The sequence below is a fragment of the Eleutherodactylus coqui genome, chromosome 3 (assembly GCF_035609145.1).
Source record: "Eleutherodactylus coqui strain aEleCoq1 chromosome 3, aEleCoq1.hap1, whole genome shotgun sequence".
Classification (NCBI taxonomy): domain Eukaryota; kingdom Metazoa; phylum Chordata; class Amphibia; order Anura; family Eleutherodactylidae; genus Eleutherodactylus; species Eleutherodactylus coqui.
The window spans coordinates 311,528,242-311,551,078 of NC_089839.1; the positions used below are offsets into that span (position 1 = coordinate 311,528,242).

At 54.7% G+C, this 22,837-nt stretch overlaps 1 protein-coding gene across 9 annotated transcripts in view; it reads left to right on the forward strand.

The window, feature by feature from the left end:
- SZT2 (SZT2 subunit of KICSTOR complex) overlaps window positions 1-22,837 on the forward strand; it is a 178,938-nt gene that overhangs the window by 153,988 nt on the left and 2,113 nt on the right. For 5 of the 9 annotated variants that reach the window (XM_066597912.1, XM_066597913.1, XM_066597914.1 and 2 more), the window contains 6 exons: window positions 9,918-9,977; window positions 11,729-12,126; window positions 13,332-13,454; window positions 15,409-15,859; window positions 16,796-16,912; window positions 17,277-17,345. In XM_066597912.1, coding sequence (XP_066454009.1) covers window positions 9,918-9,977; window positions 11,729-12,126; window positions 13,332-13,454; window positions 15,409-15,859; window positions 16,796-16,912; window positions 17,277-17,345 — 1,218 coding nt within the window. The remainder of the gene's footprint in view (window positions 1-9,917; window positions 9,978-11,728; window positions 12,127-13,331; window positions 13,455-15,408; window positions 15,860-16,795; window positions 16,913-17,276; window positions 17,346-22,837) is intronic. The other 4 variants (XM_066597916.1, XM_066597917.1, XM_066597919.1 and 1 more) reach the window with 1 other exon arrangement.

Genomic DNA, 22,837 nt, shown 5'->3' on the forward strand with positions numbered 1-22,837 from the left:
TTATACTCCAGAGCTGCACTCACTATTCTGCTGGTGGAGTCACTGTGTACATACATTACTTATCCTGTACTGACCCGGAATTACATCCTGTATTATACTCCAGAGCTGCACTCACTATTCTGCTGGTGGAGTTACTGTGTACATACATTACTTATCCTGCATTGATCCTGAGTTACATACTATATTATACTGCAGAGCTGCACTCACTATTCTGCTGGGGGAGTCACAGTGTACATACATTACTTATCCTGTACTGACCCTGAGTTACATCCTGTATTATACTCCAGAGCTGCACTCACTATTCTGCTGATGGAGTCACTGTGTACATACATTACTTATCCTGTATTATACTCCAGAGCTGCACTCACTATTCTGCTGCTGAAGTCACTGTGTACATACATTACTTATCCTGTATTATACCCCAGAGCTGCACTCACTATTCTGCTGCTGGTGGAGTCACTGTATAGATACATTACTTATCCTGTACTGATCCTGAGTTACATCCTGTAGATCTTTTATTATAAAAGTAAAAAACACAACAAAGACAAACTGTAACAATAAGAATAACCATATAAAGCAATATAAGGCCCTTCCCCCACAGTCCGTGATCCATAAACAAAGTAAATGTCCATATCCGGGTTTCCTCCCCGCCGTACACACCCACACACATACACACTCAGCATATAACACAATATACAAGTATATACCTAAAATATAAAACTAAGGAAACTACATAAACCCTGTAAACTATAACTCCAGGTCCAGCCGTACCGCACTGTACCCACACAGAACAAATGGAAGCAATAACATAAACAGCATAAATAACTGAAATAGCAACAGAAATAAGCAAATTCAAACAGAAAGACTGAGCCAACTGGCATAAAACTAACTAAAAAAATTTTTTTTTTTTTTTTTTTTTTTTTTTTTTTGGGTCCCCAGTGCAGCTTGGGGGCCAAGCCTGCTCCATCAGTCCGTGCCCAGAGTTCTAAAGTTCAGGACGTGCCAAGCCACACCAGGGTTTTTTTTTTTTTTTTTTTTTTAATAAATACCACACAGTGCCCGCCGCAGCCTGGGGGCCATGCCCGCTCCACCAGTCCGTGCCCAGAGTTCAATGTTCGAGACGTGCCAGGCTACGGCTCAAGGCGTGAATCCCACTCCCCCCCAACTCCCCCACCCAACCTACCTACCACCCAAAACGTGAATATATACAATATATACAAAACCATAATACACTCCAATATCAACATACATAATATATACTATATACATAACCCGAAAGCCTAAGGTCGGCTCTCCTGCAGCCCTACTTCATTCCATTTTGCCCAAATCAAAACAAAAAGCTTCATGGTGCACTCACAGCCCGCCACCGGGATTGGAGGTGATAAGCCGGGCACAGACATCACAATGTACTATCCCTTGCATTTTCTCCCTATTCTCTCCCTAATTTGCCCTAGACTGTCCTTAGTCTGCCCCTCAGTCTGACCCTTCATGGAAAACTGTCCCTGCCCTATCCCTCCTCTCTCCCTATCCTGTCCCTTCTCTCTCCCTACTCTTCCCCTAGAAAATTAAGAAAACACTGTCCCTAACGAAATACAAGCCCTCTCCATAGGAGAGAAGCCTTAGATGTGCCCAGCCTCTCATACTCCAAAGAACGCACCTTCACCAGGTCACCCAGGATGTTCCTACATACCGTATCCACGGGGAGGACTTTCAGCTCCGTCGAGATTAGACACCGTGCACTCCAGATGTGGAACCTGACCACTAGGCTAACTAGGAATAAAGTGCAGCGGTCCCTGCCACCAAGGCCTCTGAAGGCTCCATAAGCCCACTCCGCATAGGAGAGGTGTGCCAGCTGAGGCCAGCCTATGGAGACCCCTACCCGTTGGTATACCTCTGTATTAAAGGGGCACTGAAGCAGGAAATGCTCCATGCTTTCCAGCACGTCGCTGCACTCCTGACGGGGGCAACCCCTGTCAATCAGAGGCCTGCTCTTCAAGTTACCCCTTACATACAGTCTCCCGTGAAAGCAGCGCCAAGCCAAGTCCCAGAACTTCACGGGGACCCGGGTTGAATTCAGTAAACGTAACCCTCCCTCCAGGTCCCGACTTGGGCAGTCCTTGAGCGCCAGGGGCTTCTGGAAACGGGTCAACAGGACTCTTTCGTCGAGGAGCCTCCTCGTCAGAGTCCTGATCTCCCACATCCCCAGACCCCACCGGCGTATCACCTTCAGAACCAAGGTAGCGTAAGCCGGGAGATATCCATGCTGCGTGCGAAGGTCCTTCACTCGCCCTCCTGTCTCCCATTCCTGGAAGAAGGGCCGAAACCATCCCCGGCAGGAGTAGACCCACAGAGGAGCCCTTTCTTGCCAGAGGTTGCCTATGTTGATCTTAAAAAAGGTGTCTACAAGAAACACCACGGGGTTGACCATAGATAACCCCCCTAGTCTCCTCGTGCGGTATGTAACATCTCTCCTGATCAGGTTCAACCTATTCCCCCACAACATTAGGAAGAACAGGTTGTAGACCCGGGTCCAGAGAGGTTCTGGCAAAATGCATACGCTGCCCAGGTAGATGAATAACGGGAGCAGGTATGTTTTGATCAGGCTAACTCTTTCCCGAAGGGTCAAAGACCAACCCTTCCACTGGTTTACCTTCTGAGTGGCACCATCCAGCCTGTCTACCCAATTTTGCATGGGGTAATCCCCCTGGCCAAATTTGATGCCAAGAACTTTTGCTGAAGTCTGGGGCACCGGAAGAGTGTCCGGGAGATCAAACACAGGATCCCCCCTTCCTAACCAGAGACTTTCGCACTTATCCCAGTTGACTCTGGACCCGGATGCCTCTGAGTAGGCATCCACCTCCGACACCACAAACTCCGCCTCCTCCCTTGAGGATACGAAGAGCGTGACATCATCGGCGTATGCCACTGCCCTCAGGGTAGCCTCCGGCACCGCCCGGTCCATCCCGACCCCTGCTATAGGTCCACGATCAACCCTCCTAAGAAAGGGATCTATCGCAAACACGTACAACAGGGGACTTAGAGGACAGCCCTGACGGACACCGGAACCCACCTCAAAAGGGCGGCCAAGCCAACCGTTCACCAGCGGGAAAGTCTCAGCCCCTGCATACAATGTTCGCAGCCAATCAACAAACCCCACTGGCAGGCCATATCTCAGAAGGACTGACCAGAGGTACTCGTGATTAACCCGATCAAACGCTTTGGCCTGATCCAAGGACAGCAAGTACCCCTCCCAGTGACCAGCCCTACCCTGCTCCACTGCCTCCCGGACACCAAGAACAGCGCTAAAGGTGCTACGGCCTGGAACAGAGCAATGCTGGGCCCCCGAGAGGAGCTGGGGTGCAAACTTGACCAACCGATTAAACAGCACTTTTGCCAGAACCTTCCTGTCCGTATTGAGAAGTGCTATGGGACGCCAGTTCTCAATACGGCTCGAGTCTTTACCCTTTGACAGAAGGATCAAAGCTGACCTCCTCATTGACTTTGGCAGAGTGCCCGAGGAAAGACACTCATTTAATACCTCCGTCAAGAGGGGACTCAAGAGGTCCTTGAAGGTCTTATAATACTCGGATGTTAGTCCATCCGGTCCTGGCGATTTTTTGAGCCGGAGCCCATCAATCGCCAGTTTAACTTCCTCTATTCTGATCTCTCCTGTCAAAACATCAAGAGAGGTGTCTACCCCCGGCTCAGGGACAGTTTCAGCCAGGAAAGCCGACATCACTTCCGAATCTAAATCCCTCTTTCCCAAGAGTTGCGAGTAGTAGGATCTGACGACCTCCAGAATCCCTGATCTGGATCGATTCAGGGATCCTGTACTATCGATCAGTCCAGTGACCACTTTACTATTCACTGACATCCTACAGTTTCTGTAAGGGTCGGGCGAGCGGTACTTCCCGAAATCCCTCTCAAAAACCAAGGATGCGTGTCTATCGTACTGGCACTTCTTGAGCAAAGATTTCACTCTGGAGATCTCCTCGCGGCTACCTCCAGTCGAAACGAGATGTTCGAGTTTCCTCCTCAGGCCGTTGTACAGGCGGTACCTGTCCAGGCATCTGAGGTTGGAGAGCTCTCGGAAGAACCTTGCCACCCTCCTCTTGAACATCTCCCACCACTCTGACTTACTGCTACAGAGATCCAGTAATGGTACCTGGCTCTGCAGAAAATCCTCAAAGGACTGTCTTATCTCTGCTTCCTCCAGGAGTGATGAATTCAGTCTCCAAAAACCTCTGCCCATCCGGGGGGTCTCTGCAACATTCAGAGAAAACAATATTAGACAGTGATCGGAGAATTCCACCTCAACAACGGACACTGGTGAAGAGATGGCTTCCTCCTTCAAATAAAACCTGTCTATTCTAGACCTGCTCTGACCTCTATAGTAGGTGAACCCCTCGTGGCCTGGGGTGTGCCGGATGTGGACATCCACCAGGCGAGCCTCGCTAGCTATACTATTAAGTGCGACGCTGTCAAAAGTCAACCGCCTGTCTCCAGAGCCTCCCCTATCGCGGGCTCTTGTGACTGCATTAAAGTCACCTCCAAAGACAACTTGGCGGCTGGTAAAAAGGTAGGGCTTGATCCTCATAAAGAGACTCTTCCTGTCCTTTTTTGACTGGGGACCATAGATGTTGACAAGTCTTAATTCTTGTCCCTTCATGAGGACATCTAAGATCAGGCACCTTCCCATTTCTAATTCAATAACTCGTCGGCATTCAACCGCTGCGGTAAAAAGTACCGCCACTCCACTATACGGCTCGGCCGCAAGAGACCAGTAGGAAGGGCCTGACCTCCACTCCCTTTTTGCCTTATGTATGGCTGCCAAATCAGACAGCCTGGTCTCCTGCAAAAATAAAATGTCGGCTTCAACGCGGCCGAGAAAATCAAAGGCCGCAAATCTAGCCGTATCAGACTTAATACTGGCAACGTTAATTGATGCCAGAGTCAGCGGAGTGGGTGCCGCCATCATGAGTGATTAAATTAGACGGCTTTCTTCCTCACACCCGCTTCCTCGGGGTCAGAGGAAAGCCCCTTGCTTCTTTTTTTGGACACAGATGTGTCCATAGCAGGGGATCCCCTGACCCCGTCGTCCTTGTTTCCAGGTTCCAGAGTAGCCTCCACCCCGGAAGGAACTATGCCTTCACGAGGTGGAGACTCAGCGCCCCCTGTTGACCCTTCCTTTGCCCTAGGAACCTTGCCCTCCGCCTCCGCCTCAGAAGAGGAGGAAGAGATGTCTCGGAGGGCTCGGAACCTATTGGAGAGTCCAACTGGAGGTGAGCAGGCTTTTCCTTCCAGTACTTGGCCCGGGGTGGGAGAAGATCTTGAATCCCCCCTTCGTTTCCTCCTCGTGGCACCTAGCTTACGCCGTTTCTCTAGCCACCTCTTGCCTTCCTCATCCACACTTTCGCAGTGAGAGGAATCTGCAGAGTTGGTCTCCTCCCTCTGGATCCTCCTGTCCTCCTCATCTAAATCGCTGTCCCTCAAAGTCTCAGCCGCGAGATTTGCTTCTGGAACAGGGGCCACCATCGACCCACCTGCTGTGGGTGCTCCTGTCAGCTCCCTGCTCCGTCTGCGTTTCTCCTGACGCCTCTGCTCCGCAAACGTCTTTTGCCGGTTCTTCCCTGGCTCCTGAGCTCCTCCACCTCTGCTGGTCCCCTCACCCCCGGAGGCCACATCATGACCCCCATCCGTAGGTGCTGAGACCGCATTGGCAAAGGAGCGCGGACAGCGACTAAATGGGTGACCGAGGTCACCACACAGGTTACACCTAATCTCCGCACAGGAGGCGGCTAGATGACCCAGACCCCCACACAGGGCGCACTTCAAGGTCTTACAAGCGGCGCTCAAGTGTGAGGGGTCGCCGCACCTGTGGCAGAGCTTCGGCTGCCCCTGGTAAAAGGCCAAGATACGATCCCTGCCGAGGAAGGCTGCAGAAGGTATGTGTGCCACTGAGTTACCTGAACGTTTCAGCTGGATCATGAACGTCCAGGCCCCAAACCATATGCCGTGCTCATCCCTGTTCTTTTTTGGCATCTCCGTCACCTCTCCGTACCTACTGAGCCACGTCATGATGTCAAAGCAAGAAAGTGACTCGTTACGAGTCAAAACGGTCACCTTCTTGATTCCGTTCTGGCGAGACACCACCTGGATGGCAAAGTCTCGCCAGCCGGGCTCGTTTTTCACCAGCTCGTAATTCCCCCAGAAGATTTCTAAGCCCTCTGGGCGAACGAAGCTGATGTCAAACTCAGACGTGCCGTAGGGATGGATCAGGGCAAAGATGTCAACTGCCCTGAAGCCCATCTTCAGCAGAAGCTCCACTACCCTTGCCCTCGGGGGGCATGTATCATTGCCTCTCCAACGAAGACGGACCACATTCCTACGACCTGCGTCCTGCCCGGCTGTCGGTAGGGACCATACGGTCTCCCCCCTTTGCTCTCGGAAGGCACCCAAGCCATGTCTCTCTTTCCAGAGAGATAGATCCACCTCTCTTCCTCCAACTGTGATTGTACTCTCCCCCTTCCGTAAAGCCTCCAGGAGACGCTGTTGCAAAGCGCCCTCCCTAGAGCCTGGAGACAAGGAGGACCCCTCCCCTCCAGCGGCGACACTGGCATAACTCCTGCCAGTTGTTGTCGCCGCTGGAGGGGCGACTGGAACCTGTGACCCCCCCGGCCTATCCACCTTATCCCCTGGGCCTCCAGATCCCCGGCTGCCAGGGGGGCCCGAGGTGCCCGAAGGCCCAGAACCTGCAGAGAATTGTTTACTCTCGGCGTTGTCCCTCACATCCACCACACGCTCTCGCACATCCATACCCGGATCTACCACTTTTATCCTTGGATCATGTGGTCCATGGGTCCTGGCCTCTCCGGAAGTAGATGGTAAAGCCTCCGGACTTTTGCTTGTGTTTTTACTTTTTCCTTTTTTCTTTTTTGCCTCCGCATCACTGGAGGCGCGGGATCCGGCCTGACTTACTCCCAGATTATGGGAGACCCCTGATTTTAGGTCCGCAGCCCCCTCCGCATCACAGGCAGCACTTGCTGTGTTAGTGGCACCGCTGCCACCCTCCTTGCTGTTACCGCGACCTGCATCTGTACTGGCCTTTACTGCGCCTTTCTTACTGACCTCCTTGCTCCTGTTACCAACTAACACAGGGACAGGGGGTCTGACCAGCTGGGCCCTTTTCTCCCCAACTCCCTGCTCCAGGCCCACCACAGAGCCCGAGCCAGGGGGGTTTTTGGGGTCAGAACTCTGATCTGACTTTGCAGCCAGATCAGTCCTCACGGGAACTTTGACAAACACAAGCTTTTCCTGCAGCTTAACAGGTTTCTTTTTCTTTTTCTTTATCTCTACATCCTCCTCCGGCATCTCATTGCCAAACATGAAGCCCCCAATATGCAGAGAGGCTTCTGGCTGTGGGGTCTTCTGCACTTGTAGCCTTCCTGCGTTTCCCTCCACCTCTGATTCCCCTGAGGTAGATGGCAGTCCAATTTCCTCAGGCAACAGCTCTCTGGAACTTGTAGTGCCACTGGGTGTTGGTACTAGCTCTTGTGAGCATACGGGCTGCTCCTCCAGGGTCTCCTGCACATCCTCAAACAATTCCTCATCTGAGGCTTCATCATTGCTTGACTCGCTTTGCTCCTGGCCACTGCACCTTGCCGCCATCTTTGCAAACCGGTCATCATTTATTATTTTTTCCTTAAAGGGACCGCTCTCCTCCAGTATTTTCTCCCTCACCGCTTCCCACATTCTAATGCAGTCCTTGCATTTCTTTATTGCCCTTCTGGCTTCTGCCTTTCTGTCCTTAGAAGCATTTTGCTCCATGATCAGCTTGGCATCGCGCACCTTCCCTTTTTGCATGACCAACATTTTTCCAGCAAAGTTATAGTCATTAATACTCTTCGCCAGCCTGGAGGCCAGCTCAATCACTGATTCCTCCTTCTTTCTTTCGCTCCACTTACCCATACTTGCCAGGGTCTGCGGCTCACCTGCTCTCCTGCGGGTCTGGCTGCGGGTCACAATCTCACTCCCTGCGCTATCAGAAGCCGCCGTGCTGACAAATGGTGCCACACTGCTGCAGCCACGACCAGGTCCAAGTCTCTTCTTACCTCCAGCAGAAGCTCCTGTTTTCCTGCGTGCTGCTGGCTTCTCCGGCACCAGTGGCAAACTTTCTTTCGGCATTGCTGATGCCAGCAATGCCTTCACTTCCCTCCCTCCCCCCGAGTGGCCCCGGGGAGAGGAGGTGCGGGACTCCATATCCAACAAAGCCCAGAAAAGTGCACCTTCTCTGGGATCCAAGCTCAGCAAAACCTCCTTCTCTGACCACACCCTGGAAGTTGCAGAGCTTCACCAGCACACACCCAACTCCAGAAGCTGCACTCACTATTCTGCTGGTGGAGTCACTGTGTACATACATTACTTATCCTGTACTGCTCCTGAGTTACATCCTATATTATACTCCAGAGCTGCACCCACTATTCTGCTGGTGGAGTCACTGTGTACATACATTACTTATCCTGTACTGATCCTGAGTTACATCCTGTATTATACTCCAGAGCTGCACTCACTATTCTGCTGGTGGAGTCACTGTGTACATACATTACTTATCCTGTACTGCTCCTGAGTTACATCCTATATTATACTCCAGAGCTGCACCCACTATTCTGCTGGTGGAGTCACTGTGTACATACATTACTTATCCTGTACTGATCCTGAGTTACATCCTGTATTATACTCCAGAGCTGCACTCACTATTCTGCTGCTGGAGTCACTGTGTACATACATTACTTATCCTGTACTGATCCTGAGTTACATCCAGTATTATACTCCAGAGCTGCACTCACTATTCTGCTGGTGGTGGAGTCACTGTGTACATACATTACTTATCCTGTACTGATCCTGAGTTACATCCAGTATTATACTGCAGAGCTGCACTCACTATTCTGCTGATGGAGTCACTGTGTACATACATTACTTATCCTGTACTGCTCCTGAGTTACATCCTGTATTATACTCCAGAGCTGCACTCACTATTCTGCTGGTGGAGTCACTGTGTACATACATTACTTATCCTGTACTGATCCTGAGTCACATCCTGTATTATACTCTGGAGCTGCACTCACTATTCTGGTGGTGGAGTCACTGTGTACATACATTACTTATCCTGTACTGATCCTGAGTTACATCCTGTATTATACTCCAGAGCTGCACTCATTTTTCTGCTGGTGGAGTCACTGTGTACATACATTACTTATCCTGTACTGCTCCTGAGTTACATCCTGTATTATACTCCAGAGCTGCACTCATTTTTCTGCTGGTGGAGTCACTCTGTACATACATTACTTGTCCTGTACTGCTCCTGAGTTACATCCAGTATTATACCCCAGAGCTGCACTCACTTTTCTGCTAGTGGAGTCACTGTGCACATACATTACTTATCCTGTACTGACCCTGAGTTACATCCTGTATTATACTCCAGAGCTGCACTCACTATTCTGCTAGTGGAGTCACTGTGCACATACATTACTTATCCTGTACTGACCCTGAGTTACATCCTGTATTATACTCCAGAGCTGCACTTCTTGTTACATGATACAATGCAACAAACTATCAGTGCAGCGGGTAGATTTGTGCTACTGATGCATTTGTTTACTAGGATTACGTAGACTGGATAGGACTGTAACAAACCTTCAGCTGTGAGACTGTTTGGCATCCGGGTAGTTTTTCCACCTCTGGTTGTTAATAAGAATGTTTCCATTCACTGAAAGCAAGCAGATCTTGATATTCATGAGGAATTGAACCCCGTGCACATTAGGACTTGTAGAAGGATTGAGGAAGTGGATGATTCCTTGACGGCTGTCTTGGTGTAGTTGCAGCGTGTTTGTCTTGTGTACATGTCTGTCCTCTCTCATCAGGGGGCGCTCTCCATCCGAACACACTGCAGGAGTCCCACTGAAATCAGCTCCGAGTCCCCGGTACGTCCCCGCCACCCCTTAGCTGCTGCACCGTGTACGTGTCGTGTCTGCCGCCTGTCACGCTTCTCCTCCCTCCGCCTGTCTCGTGTCCACAACCTCCGGCCCCGGATGGGTGCTGCCTCCTTGGTGCTGGGCTGTTTGGTGTTGGTGTCGGGTAGATTTCGGTTATTTGCACAGATGGCAAGAGATGGATTTGCCATCTTGGGTGCTTGGATGGGTCAGCAGCGCAGGCAGCGGTGCGCGGTGACGGCTTGGTTCATGTGTTTGTCTGTCGATGCACCAGAAGGGGGCGCCATGGTAGGTTGGTGATGGTGCAGTATGATCACAGGAGAGGCTCAGGTGTTGCTTGGTGTCATGAAGTCCCTTCTCACCTAAATCGTCTGGAAGGTGAACCAATATTCATCAGGGTGCAGCCAATGAGGCATCCGGTACCTCGCGCCTCCGTGAGGGCAGACGTTGGCTGGACATGGCAGATAGCGGTCAGTCGGCGGGCAACTGACCCCCCCCATAATCCTCTCAGCAGACACTGCTGCAGTAGGTGAAAAGAGATCAGCGATCGCTAAAAACATGGGCGCCGCTTATTAATGCTGCGGTCCTGGACATTCAGGGAGCCCCTGTAGATTCAACATCCGAGCGGCCTTTCAGATTCCATCTATCACAACCCCACAACAATTCCTTTAATCCAGAATTCGCAAACACATTCATTGCCGGATTATCAGACGGTCACGGATTCTCTAAGGAACGACATCCCTAGTTCTAAGGAGTTTGAGTTTTGCGCCGGGTTCTTGGTTCCTCCGGATTATCAGATGCCGGATTAAAGGATTTTTACTTTATCTGGATACTCCTCTTGAGTTACATTGTGTTTTACACTCCAGTTACATCCAGAGCTGCATCTCAGATCACAGGCTGATAGACACGGCAGAGCTATGGTGACGGTAACAGAGTTTTGGGTGCATGTCGCCCCTTCCCGCCTCAGGACGTAAAGTTACACGCAGGGTGAGAAGTGGTTCCCACAAATGGTCCTATGGATGGCACAGGCTCAGGTGAGCCCGCACTGGTGGGAGAGCTGGCTGTGACGGACAGCCAACCTTCGGCTGCAACAGTGGGGATCGGTGAGAATACTAATGCCCGCTGTTACCCCTTACATGCCACGATCAATGTTTTATCATGGCATGTAAAGGGTTCACAGAGGAAACATGTTACCTCTGTGATGTTGTTGGCCCTCTACCAATAGGTTGCCATGGCAACCGTATACCAGACACGGACGTCTGGTTCTGCTATGGCCTGTGATCGCTATTATTAGTAATAGTACATTGCAATACAGGAGTACTGCAGTGTATAATAGAGAGCATAGCATCACAGGTTCAAGTCCCCCACAGGGTCTAAAACTAACCCTTAAAATAATAGTAATAAAAATACATTTTTTCTCAGTTATTGCCGTAATCGCACCGTAAACGCGCCAAAGAAATGTATCGTGTCATTTATGCTCCATGATTAACGCTCTATAAAAAAAAAAGAAAAGCGGTGACAGAAGTGATGTTTTTCCTCCCGGCCCTCCGAAAAAAAATGTAATACAAGTTCTGCAGCGTCCGTAAGAGGTAGCTAAAGCAGATCAGATGCGTAGATCAGGCCGTAGGATGCAGGTCGCTTCTCTTAAAGGTACAGTACCATGAATATTGGGTCACCTTTCAGAGGTGATGTTGGTGGGCGGTTGGCGCTCCGGATGTGTAATGTCCCCTCTCTCCCCACAGCTGTCCATGCTCTTCACGGAGGAGTGCGACAAGGTGCGGGACCTGATGCACGTCCACTCCTTCAGCTACGACTTCCACCTGCGGGTCGTCCACCAGTATCTGCTGGGGTCCAGCATGTCGCTGCGGCAGGGCTACGATCTGGCCAGTTTCCTGCAGCTTTTCATCTCTCAGCACCCTGACATCCCCAAGTACGGGCGCAACCACGTGTACCAGGGCCTGCTGTCTGTGCCCACCGAGATCATCGCTGCCCACCAGCTGTACAACTACATCGCCGACCACGCCAGCACCTACCACATGAAGCCCCTCAGGATGGTTCGTCCATCGGTCCTCGGCAGCAACGGCAAGAAGAGCGGCAGCGCCGAGCAGAACGAGTACGGCCTGGTGTCTGTCTGGAACAGGTGAGAGGTCCGATAGTCCGGCATGTGTAGGACTACAGAGCTCAGAACCATCGGATGCTCATAGCATACATGATAAGTACTGGTCGCTCCGCACACCGGCATGTGTTGATGCTTGACTCGATGGCTTCAACGCAATTTCCGAAAATCTGCTGACTATCCGTCCGATAATCCGGCACAACTGATCATCTGGATTTCCTGACCATCAGGTGCCAAACTCAGGGAATGTTGCTGTATATATTACGCTAAGTGGCGGATTTGTGACGGATTTTCTGCAGCTCAAAAGATTCGCAGCCAACCGGCTGCGTGTGAAAAATCGGAAGGGCGGCAAAATCGGCTGCAGGTTTTTCACGTGATTTTTGCCTTTAACTCCTTTCCCACCAATGGACATATATTTACGTCCTGGTGAGGGTACAGGCTGAGCCCAGGCCGTCCGCAGCGGGAGTCGGCTGTGATTGACGACCAGCCTCCCGCTATAATAGCTGGGATCGGTGGGAGCACAGATCCCTGCTGTTAACCCCTTACATGCCACGATCAGTATTGATCACAGAGGGAGGGGCGCTGCTTCTGGCGTGGTATTCGCAGAGTCTGCCGCACCGTAAGGCTGTTTTCATTCTTGGCGTTTTGTCTTTGCGGTTTTGACCTGCATCAAAAAAGTGCATAAAAAATGCCTGCGGTGTGAAAAATAAACGCCCTGTGAAGAAACGCCCTGACAGCGCGAGGGGCGCGTTCAGACTAAGGCCTCCCTCACACGTGCGCTTTTCACCGCGATTAGGGCGTCGCTTACAGCAACGCGTGTGTGAGCAGGCCTGTAGGGGGTCATTGGGATCGGCGCGGTGTTACTTTTTGCTAAATTAACCCGTTAAAGTTTTTTTTTTTTTTTCATTAAAGTCATTTTTTTCTGTCCACAGGATGGCGGATAAATCTCTGATCGCTGGGGGTCCGACTGCTGCGATCTCCAGCAATCCCAGGAATGGCGCACACACCCTGGATGTGCGTGCTCCACTGCCTCTCCTCCTTCTGTCCCATAGAAGTGAATGGAGGGGCAGCTGAGCACGCACACCGCCGCTTCACTCATATGGGCATTCAGAGCGCGACATTCTGGGGATCACCACAGGTCCTAGCGGTCGGACCCCCAGCGATCAGACTTTTCCCCCCCACCCTGCATGAAGAATGATGTAAATCTGCTTGTTCCTTCTGCCTGGTAGCTCCGGTTTGTACAAAGACTCAGAAGGCACCCAACACCACGACGACTTTGACGTATCATTACTGGTGTGCCACAGCGCCGCGCCATTCGAAGAGCAAAGCGAACAGGAGAGACACATGCTGAGGTACCAGCGAGAACTACAGGACGGTCCGACAGCCCAAAGTACCCGATCTCAGAGCTGACCCCTGTGTTATCAGCGAAGTTCAGTGCTTTGTCCATTAGGTGTCATGTGAACGTCATCTGCTGCTCGCTGGTATCAGCCATTCGAGGCTGAGGAGAGGGTAACTGCAGTGTAACCATAGAGACTCTGTAGATCCAAATCGGCATCCACACATAGACATATGTTTGCCTGCAAGAATGTAGATAATGATGTAATGATCTGGATCCACAGCAGGTCCTTATGACAACACTGCAGGTGACAGATATCACGTTTTCTCAGTAGTGCAGCCTCAGGTCTCCAGCCTTCAGTAGTGCAGCCTCAGGTCTCCAGCCTTTAGTAGTGCAGCCTCAGGTCTCCAGCCTTCAGTAGTGCAGCCTCAGGTCTCCAGCCTTCAGTAGTGCAGCCTCAGGTTTCCAGCCTTCAGTAGTGCAGCCTCAGGTTTCCAGCCTTCAGTAGTGCAGCCTCAGGTTTCCAGCCTTCGGTAGTGCAGCCTCAGGTTTCCAGCCTTCGGTAGTGCAGCCGAAGATCTCCAGCCTTCGGTAGTGCAGCCAAAGATCTCCAGCCTTCGGTAGTGCAGCCTCAGGTTTCCAGCCTTCGGTAGTGCAGCCTCAGGTTTCCAGCCTTCGGTAGTGCAGCCTCAGGTTTCCAGCCTTCGGTAGTGCAGCCTCAGGTTTCCAGCCTTCGGTAGTGCAGCCTCAGGTTTCCAGCCTTCGGTAGTGCAGCCTCAGGTTTCCAGCCTTCGGTAGTGCAGCCTCAGGTTTCCAGCCTTCGGTAGTGCAGCCTCAGGTTTCCAGCCTTCGGTAGTGCAGCCTCAGGTTTCCAGCCTTCGGTAGTGCAGCCTCAGGTTTCCAGCCTTCGGTAGTGCAGCCTCAGGTTTCCAGCCTTCATTAGTGCAGCCTCAGGTTTCCAGCCTTCAGTAGTGCAGCCTCAGGTTTCCAGCCTTCGGTAGTGCAGCCTCAGGTTTCCAGCCTTCGGTAGTGCAGCCGAAGATCTCCAGCCTTCGGTAGTGCAGCCGAAGATCTCCAGCCTTCGGTAGTGCAGCCTCAGGTTTCCAGCCTTCGGTAGTGCAGCCTCAGGTTTCCAGCCTTCGGTAGTGCAGCCTCAGGTTTCCAGCCTTCGGTAGTGCAGCCTCAGGTTTCCAGCCTTCGGTAGTGCAGCCTCAGGTTTCCAGCCTTCGGTAGTGCAGCCGAAGATCTCCAGCCTTCGGTAGTGCAGCCGAAGATCTCCAGCCTTCGGTAGTGCAGCCTCAGGTTTCCAGCCTTCGGTAGTGCAGCCTCAGGTTTCCAGCCTTCGGTAGTGCAGCCTCAGGTTTCCAGCCTTCGGTAGTGCAGCCTCAGGTTTCCAGCCTTCGGTAGTGCAGCCTCAGGTTTCCAGCCTTCGGTAGTGCAGCCTCAGGTTTCCAGCCTTCGGTAGTGTAGCCTCAGGTTTCCAGCCTTCGGTAGTGCAGCCTCAGGTTTCCAGCCTTCGGTAGTGCAGCCTCAGGTTTCCAGCCTTCGGTAGTGCAGCCTCAGGTTTCCAGCCTTCGGTAGTGCAGCCTCAGGTTTCCAGCCTTCGGTAGTGCAGCCTCAGGTTTCCAGCCTTCGGTAGTGCAGCCTCAGGTTTCCAGCCTTCGGTAGTGCAGCCTCAGGTTTCCAGCCTTCGGTAGGGCAGCCTCAGGTTTCCAGCCTTCGGTAGGGCAGCCTCAGGTTTCCAGCCTTCGGTAGGGCAGCCTCAGGTTTCCAGCCTTCGGTAGGGCAGCCGCAGGTCTCCAGCCTTCGGTAGGGCAGCCGCAGGTTTCCAGCCTTCGGTAGGGCAGCCGCAGATCTCCAGCCTTTGGGGGATCAGATCTCAGCAGAGTGAATTGTGGGAAGAATAGTTAATTCCTTTGTAGTTTCTTGTTGACCTCATTAACCCCTTCTTTTCCTCCTCTGTTGGTCAGACTCCGATTTTACGTCATCATGACGAGTCAGCGCGAGTTGTTCCCACGTCTTACCGCTGATATGAGACGTTTCAGAAAACCTCCGAGGCTCCAGAGAGACGCGCAGGACCTGGACGGGGCCCCGGAGCTTACCAAGTGCCAGAGGCTGGAGATGGAGAGCCAGGAGGACGGGAGGGAAGGAGAACGGAGCCGGACGAACTCCGGAAACTTCTACAATCCACATCTATTCCCTCTACTGTGTACGGAGGTGAGCGCCGCCAAGAGGCAGCTGGCAGAGATGGTGCAGCTCGCCAAGTGCCATTGCCGCAGGGACAACCTATGGAAGCGGCTGTACCTGCTGGAGCCGCTGTCCTCCGACAAGCTGCGACTGGGGAAACTCAGCTCTTGTGAACTGAAGGAACTGCTGGATGCCGTGCATGGAAGGAGCGTGGCCGAGATCGACCCCCAGCTGGTAAGATATGGCAGATCTTGGGACACCTCATATCTTGTACTCCAGTCACATCCAGAGCTGCATGCCAAGTATCCTGTTTCCTGGAAAATAAGACCTACCTTTATTTTTCGGGGAGGCAAGAGCTCATGGTCTACTGTGGTCACATCCAGAGCCACATACTAACCACAGTTCTACTGTTACGTTATGCCTTACACTCTACTCACATCCAAAGCTGCATGCATATTTCTCTCAGCTCTTATACTCCAGTCACATCCAGAGCTGTGACCCCAGTTCTCTTACATCATGCCTTCGGTCGTGTTGAACGAACTGTAACAGTAGAACTTTGCTAAGATAAGTCTGGTTTGGCGCTTCATACCGGCTGAAATGTCACTTTTTTCTTCCTCCTCCATTTCTGCCTTCTAAGCCGCCTGGCAGCAGTCCGATCCCCCGGGGTGACCAAGTGTATTATGGGGCGTCACTAGGTCTCAGCCGCTGCTATACACCCGGTTTAGGGCTGTTGCTGAAGTTCTGGTTCAGTTCAAACTAATTCGGACAAAGTGAACTTTTTACCGAACTTCTGCGATCTCTGCTCACCGCTACTCTGGGGATGCGTTCACACGTGAAGCGGTGGCTGCCCAAACCTGAGCATCTGTAGATCCTCCCCGTTCGTCTGCGGGGGGCTGTTCCTGCTGCAGGGGTGCAAAGCTTTACAAACTCCACTCAAATAATTGGTAGAACTGCTAACCTTTTTGCTGCATGTTGCATACTCTAGTCACATCCAAAGCTGCATTTAGTTACGTCATGCCTTTCACTGAAGTTACATCCAGCCCTGTTAGTCTGTTTGCACAGATGCCGCCCCCAGCTACTTGTCTGCTGCCATAATGCACTACACTACATCCTCTACAATGCAGCGCAGCAGAGCTGTAGCGCAGACTGACACTTCTCTTGGCTCCGCAGGAATTCCTCCTCTCCATGAACGTCCAGTGGTATCAGAGTCTCATCAAAGTCCTCCTGAGCCGCTTCCCTCAGAGCTGCCGCCACTTCTACAGCTCGGACAGCGGCACCCAGTACCTGGTGAGTAGCCGAGGGGATAGCGGAGCTCCTGAGTCCCCGCACTCATGCGTTTCAGCTGTTTCCACCACTAGGGGGTGCCCTAAATGCATCTGTACATGGCTTCCATCGACTTAAATAGGAGGCTCATACACATCGCCCCCTGGTGGCAGAAACAAGGACCTAAGATTTTCATAGCTCTGTATATATGAAATGGCACTCTACACCAGAGAAACAGAGCACTGCTGCAGTATAAAGTATGGGGGAAAGCTTCAGATAATTTCTGCCATTGTGTAATATGAGGTAAACGGTGAGAACTGCTTTGTGGGGCGTTTCTTCCTTACTGACTTGTGACGCTGACGCTTATATTCCGTTTTTTCCCTCGCAGGTCGTCCTCAACCAGAAGTTCACAGACTGCTTTGTGCTGGTTTTTCTAGACTCCCATTCTGGTAAAACGGTAAGTGATATCGGTGCGGGAAGCTTAAGATGTAATGACAAACCCTCAGCTGTGACAAGTATCAGGTCAGAAGGGCTTTTCACTATTGGATGTAAATATGTGTTTCCATTCATTCACAGCAAGCAGAGGTATTCAAAATGGGGAATAGTTTAAACAAATCTGATTTTAGAACCTTGCAAAACTTTTCACCACACAATAGCTGAAATCCGCCTCTGCCTTCTCTAAGGACGTGAACACACAGCGGGGTCCGCCATAGATGGGACTGAATCCGAGCCAACTCCGCATGAAATCCACGCAACCAAGTGTCCAATCCATATAGATGGGAGCCGACACCGTAGTTCATACGTGACATAGTGACCCTTCCTGAGCTGACTAGCTCCACATGGGGATCCGCCGCACAGATCCCTGGCTGCAGATTATGTCGCGGTATGTGCTCGTTTGCACATACCGTAAGAGCTGTTCTGGGGGCCGTAATGTGGGGGTCGGCCCTGGACAACACTCCCCCATTGTCTCAGCTGCATCTCCCACCTTCATGTTTAACCCCCTAAGGACATAGCGCAGTAAATATATGGCGTTTGGTCCTGGGCTTTACTCCCAGTTGATAGCAGAAGTATGATACAGGATAAAAGCCTCTGCTGCTGCAGTCAAGCAGAAGCAGGTCGGGTCCTCAGCTGTCAGACACAACAGAGGACCCGGAGGAGAAGCGTTTTCTATCCGCTTCTGCCTTCTCCTTTCCCTTCTGCATAGCAGTCACTGAGCGCTAGGTACTAAAGAGAGAAAGTATTACTCCCTCTATGTGACCCAGCGATCACGTGACCACCGGGTGCCCCCTGTCAGAGCAGAGCAGCAGGGTCCTAGCAAACCCTGATCAGCTCTGCCGGTGACTATTGTCACTACAGGGGGATGTTTTCCGGGGCTCCTATGAATGCAGCTCCTGGATGCCTCCGCTACAGTGGAAAAGTATGAAATAAAAAAAATCTCTATAATGTGAATGACCCCCTGAGGTCCCGGGACACAGATGGGGAAAGATGGTTACAATAAAAAGTTGTAAAAATTACAGAATAAAATAAAAGCAGATACATTAAAAAGAAAATGCCCCAAAACTGTCGCCGTATACATCTGTAATCCCAAACTATACATTTATACATCAAAACGGCCGCAGCTCGCGCCTTATCCTGCCGGGCCCGTCCGCAGCTCGCGCCTTATCCTCCCGGACCCGTCCGCAGCTCGCGCCTTTTCCTCCCGGGCCCGTCCGCAGCTCGCGCCTTACCCTCCCGGCCACGTCCGCAGCTCGCGCCTTATCCTCCCGGGCCCGTCCGCAGCTCGCGCCTTATCCTCCCGGGCCCGTCCGCAGCTCGCGCCTTATCCTCCCGGGCCCGTCCGCAGCTCGCGCCTTACCCTCCCGGCCACGTCCGCAGCTCGCGCCTTACCCTCCCGGCCACGTCCGCAGCTCGCGCCTTACCCTCCCGGCCACGTCCGCAGCTCGCGCCTTACCCTCCCGGCCACGTCCGCAGCTCGCGCCTTACCCTCCCGGCCACGTCCGCAGCTCGCGCCTTTTCCTCCCGGCCACGTCCGCAGCTCGCGCCTTTTCCTCCCGGCCACGTCCGCAGCTCGCGCCTTATCCTCCCGGCCACGTCCGCAGCTCGCGCCTTATCCTCCCGGCCACGTCCGCAGCTCGCGCCTTATCCTCCCGGCCACGTCCGCAGCTCGCGCCTTATCCTCCCGGGCCCGTCCGCAGCTCGCGCCTTATCCTGCCGGGCCCGTCCGCAGCTCGCGCCTTATCCTCCCGGACCCGTCCGCAGCTCGCGCCTTTTCCTCCCGGGCCTGTCCGCAGCTCGCGCCTTTTCCTCCCGGGCCCGTCCGCAGCTCGCGCCTTATCCTCCCGGGCCCGTCCGCAGCTCGCGCCTTATCCTCCCGGGCCCGTCCGCAGCTCGCGCCTTATCCTCCCGGGCCCGTCCGCAGCTCGCGCCTTATCCTCCCGGGCCCGTCCGCAGCTCGCGCCTTATCCTCCCGGGCCCGTCCGCAGCTCGCGCCTTACCCTCCCGGCCACGTCCGCAGCTCGCGCCTTACCCTCCCGGCCACGTCCGCAGCTCGCGCCTTACCCTCCCGGCCACGTCCGCGGCTCGCGCCTTACCCTCCCGGCCACGTCCGCGGCTCGCGCCTTACCCTCCCGGCCACGTCCGCAGCTCGCGCCTTACCCTCCCGGCCACGTCCGCAGCTCGCGCCTTACCCTCCCGGCCACGTCCGCAGCTCGCGCCTTACCCTCCCGGCCACGTCCGCAGCTCGCGCCTTACCCTCCCGGCCACGTCCGCAGCTCGCGCCTTACCCTCCCGGCCACGTCCGCAGCTCGCGCCTTACCCTCCCGGCCACGTCCGCAGCTCGCGCCTTTTCCTCCCGGCCACGTCCGCAGCTCGCGCCTTTTCCTCCCGGCCACGTCCGCAGCTCGCGCCTTATCCTCCCGGCCACGTCCGCAGCTCGCGCCTTACCCTCCCGGCCACGTCCGCAGCTCGCGCCTTATCCTCCCGGGCCCGTCCGCAGCTCGCGCCTTACCCTCCCGGCCACGTCCGCAGCTCGCGCCTTACCCTCCCGGCCACGTCCGCAGCTCGCGCCTTACCCTCCCGGCCACGTCCGCAGCTCGCGCCTTACCCTCCCGGCCACGTCCGCAGCTCGCGCCTTACCCTCCCGGCCACGTCCGCAGCTCGCGCCTTACCCTCCCGGCCACGTCCGCAGCTCGCGCCTTACCCTCCCGGCCACGTCCGCAGCTCGCGCCTTACCCTCCCGGCCACGTCCGCAGCTCGCGCCTTATCCTCCCGGCCACGTCCGCAGCTCGCGCCTTACCCTCCCGGCCACGTCCGCAGCTCGCGCCTTACCCTCCCGGCCACGTCCGCAGCTCGCGCCTTACCCTCCCGGCCACGTCCGCAGCTCGCGCCTTACCCTCCCGGCCACGTCCGCAGCTCGCGCCTTACCCTCCCGGCCACGTCCGCAGCTCGCGCCTTTTCCTCCCGGCCACGTCCGCAGCTCGCGCCTTATCCTCCCGGCCACGTCCGCAGCTCGCGCCTTATCCTCCCGGCCACGTCCGCAGCTCGCGCCTTATCCTCCCGGCCACGTCCGCAGCTCGCGCCTTATCCTCCCGGCCACGTCCGCAGCTCGCGCCTTATCCTCCCGGCCACTTCCGCAGCTCGCGCCTTATCCTCCCGGCCACGTCCGCAGCTCGCGCCTTATCCTGCCGGCCACGTCCGCAGCTCGCGCCTTATCCTCCCGGCCACGTCCGCAGCTCGCGCCTTATCCTCCCGGGCCCGTCCGCAGCTCGCGCCTTATCCTGCCGGGCCCGTCCGCAGCTCGCGCCTTTTCCTCCCGGGCCCGTCCGCAGCTCGCGCCTTTTCCTCCCGGGCCCGTCCGCAGCTCGCGCCTTATCCTCCCGGGCCCGTCCGCAGCTCGCGCCTTATCCTCCCGGGCCCGTCCGCAGCTCGCGCCTTATCCTCCCGGGCCCGTCCGCAGCTCGCGCCTTATCCTCCCGGGCCCGTCCGCAGCTCGCGCCTTATCCTCCCGGGCCCGTCCGCAGCTCGCGCCTTATCCTCCCGGGCCCGTCCGCAGCTCGCGCCTTACCCTCCCGGCCACGTCCGCAGCTCGCGCCTTACCCTCCCGGCCACGTCCGCAGCTCGCGCCTTACCCTCCCGGCCACGTCCGCAGCTCGCGCCTTACCCTCCCGGCCACGTCCGCAGCTCGCGCCTTACCCTCCCGGCCACGTCCGCAGCTCGCGCCTTACCCTCCCGGCCACGTCCGCAGCTCGCGCCTTTTCCTCCCGGCCACGTCCGCAGCTCGCGCCTTATCCTCCCGGCCACGTCCGCAGCTCGCGCCTTATCCTCCCGGCCACGTCCGCAGCTCGCGCCTTATCCTCCCGGCCACGTCCGCAGCTCGCGCCTTATCCTCCCGGCCACGTCCGCAGCTCGCGCCTTATCCTCCCGGCCACGTCCGCAGCTCGCGCCTTATCCTCCCGGCCACGTCCGCAGCTCGCGCCTTTTCCTCCCGGCCACGTCCGCAGCTCGCGCCTTATCCTCCCGGCCACGTCCGCAGCTCGCGCCTTATCCTCCCGGCCACGTCCGCAGCTCGCGCCTTATCCTCCCGGCCACGTCCGCAGCTCGCGCCTTATCCTCCCGGCCACGTCCGCAGCTCGCGCCTTATCCTCCCGGCCACGTCCGCAGCTCGCGCCTTATCCTCCCGGCCACGTCCGCAGCTCGCGCCTTATCCTCCCGGCCACGTCCGCAGCTCGCGCCTTATCCTCCCGGCCACGTCCGCAGCTCGCGCCTTATCCTCCCGGCCACGTCCGCAGCTCGCGCCTTATCCTCCCGGCCACGTCCGCAGCTCGCGCCTTATCCTCCCGGCCACGTCCGCAGCTCGCGCCTTATCCTCCCGGGCCCGTCCGCAGCTCGCGCCTGATACCCCCGGTCACGTCCGGAGCTCGTGCCTTATACACTTGTTATGGTAGGTCTACTTTAACTCGGGCAACTTTTACTTCTTTTTTTCCTTTTTCAAGACCCCTGCTTGCAGTCAGTGAATAAAAACAATATTGATCTATACAAAGAGGCTGAGAAGCCGTCCTGACCTCGTACTTCTCACAGCTGAGGGTTTGTTACAAAGGATAATTCCCCACAAAGTAAACAGCCCGGACTCCAGACTGATACAGTGTAACAAACTGAGCGTGGGATACATTGTAACGGGAAGTCTGCAGTAAAGTGATGGCACTGTGCGATGTAAAGGCAGAAGATGGCGGCCTGCTTGGCTCCGCCTCCCGCGTCCGCCCTCACGCTCTCCAGAACTAAACTGCTGTTACTTCATTTTTCTTTATTAATTGACTGAAAACTGTAAACACAGAACTTTACGGGAAATCAAAGCGAACGGAGGAGTCGTCACCACGGCGACCTCTGAGGCCGAATACATTTATCTTCAAAGATGGAGGTTTCAGAAGTGTCTTTGGGATCGGCGCGCCGCGCTTCTCGGGAAGCTTTGAGGATTACAAATTAATCCTGCAGTAAACGCCTCGCCGCCGTCAGAAGTCGCTTAAATGCTCACCGAGGGCTAAATGGTGGCGTAAATGCCGTCATTATCAGATTAACAGCAGCTAACATGGCAGTCAGCAGTCCTGCCGGCCAACGGGAGCCGATTCATTACAGTCACCCGGCTTTCCCAGAGCCCTGAATGGCAAATCTGATGCGCCAGAAGTCCTGGGATAGTGGCACGTAAATTGATGAAGTGACGTTACCTCAGGGGACAGCTCAGGAGCGCCCCCACCTGTATATGCGGTGAGGTTGAACACCAACCAGCGCGCTCATGGCGAGGCAACGTTAATTATCGGAATGAGGCGTGATAGTGGGCGCCAGACGGACGGGACATTCCATATCCGAAGTTGTGCGGGCATTTAACTGACCGCACTAATGGGCTTTAAACCTGCACATAGATCCCTTTAAGGCGGTGGTCTGACTACTGACAGCGGG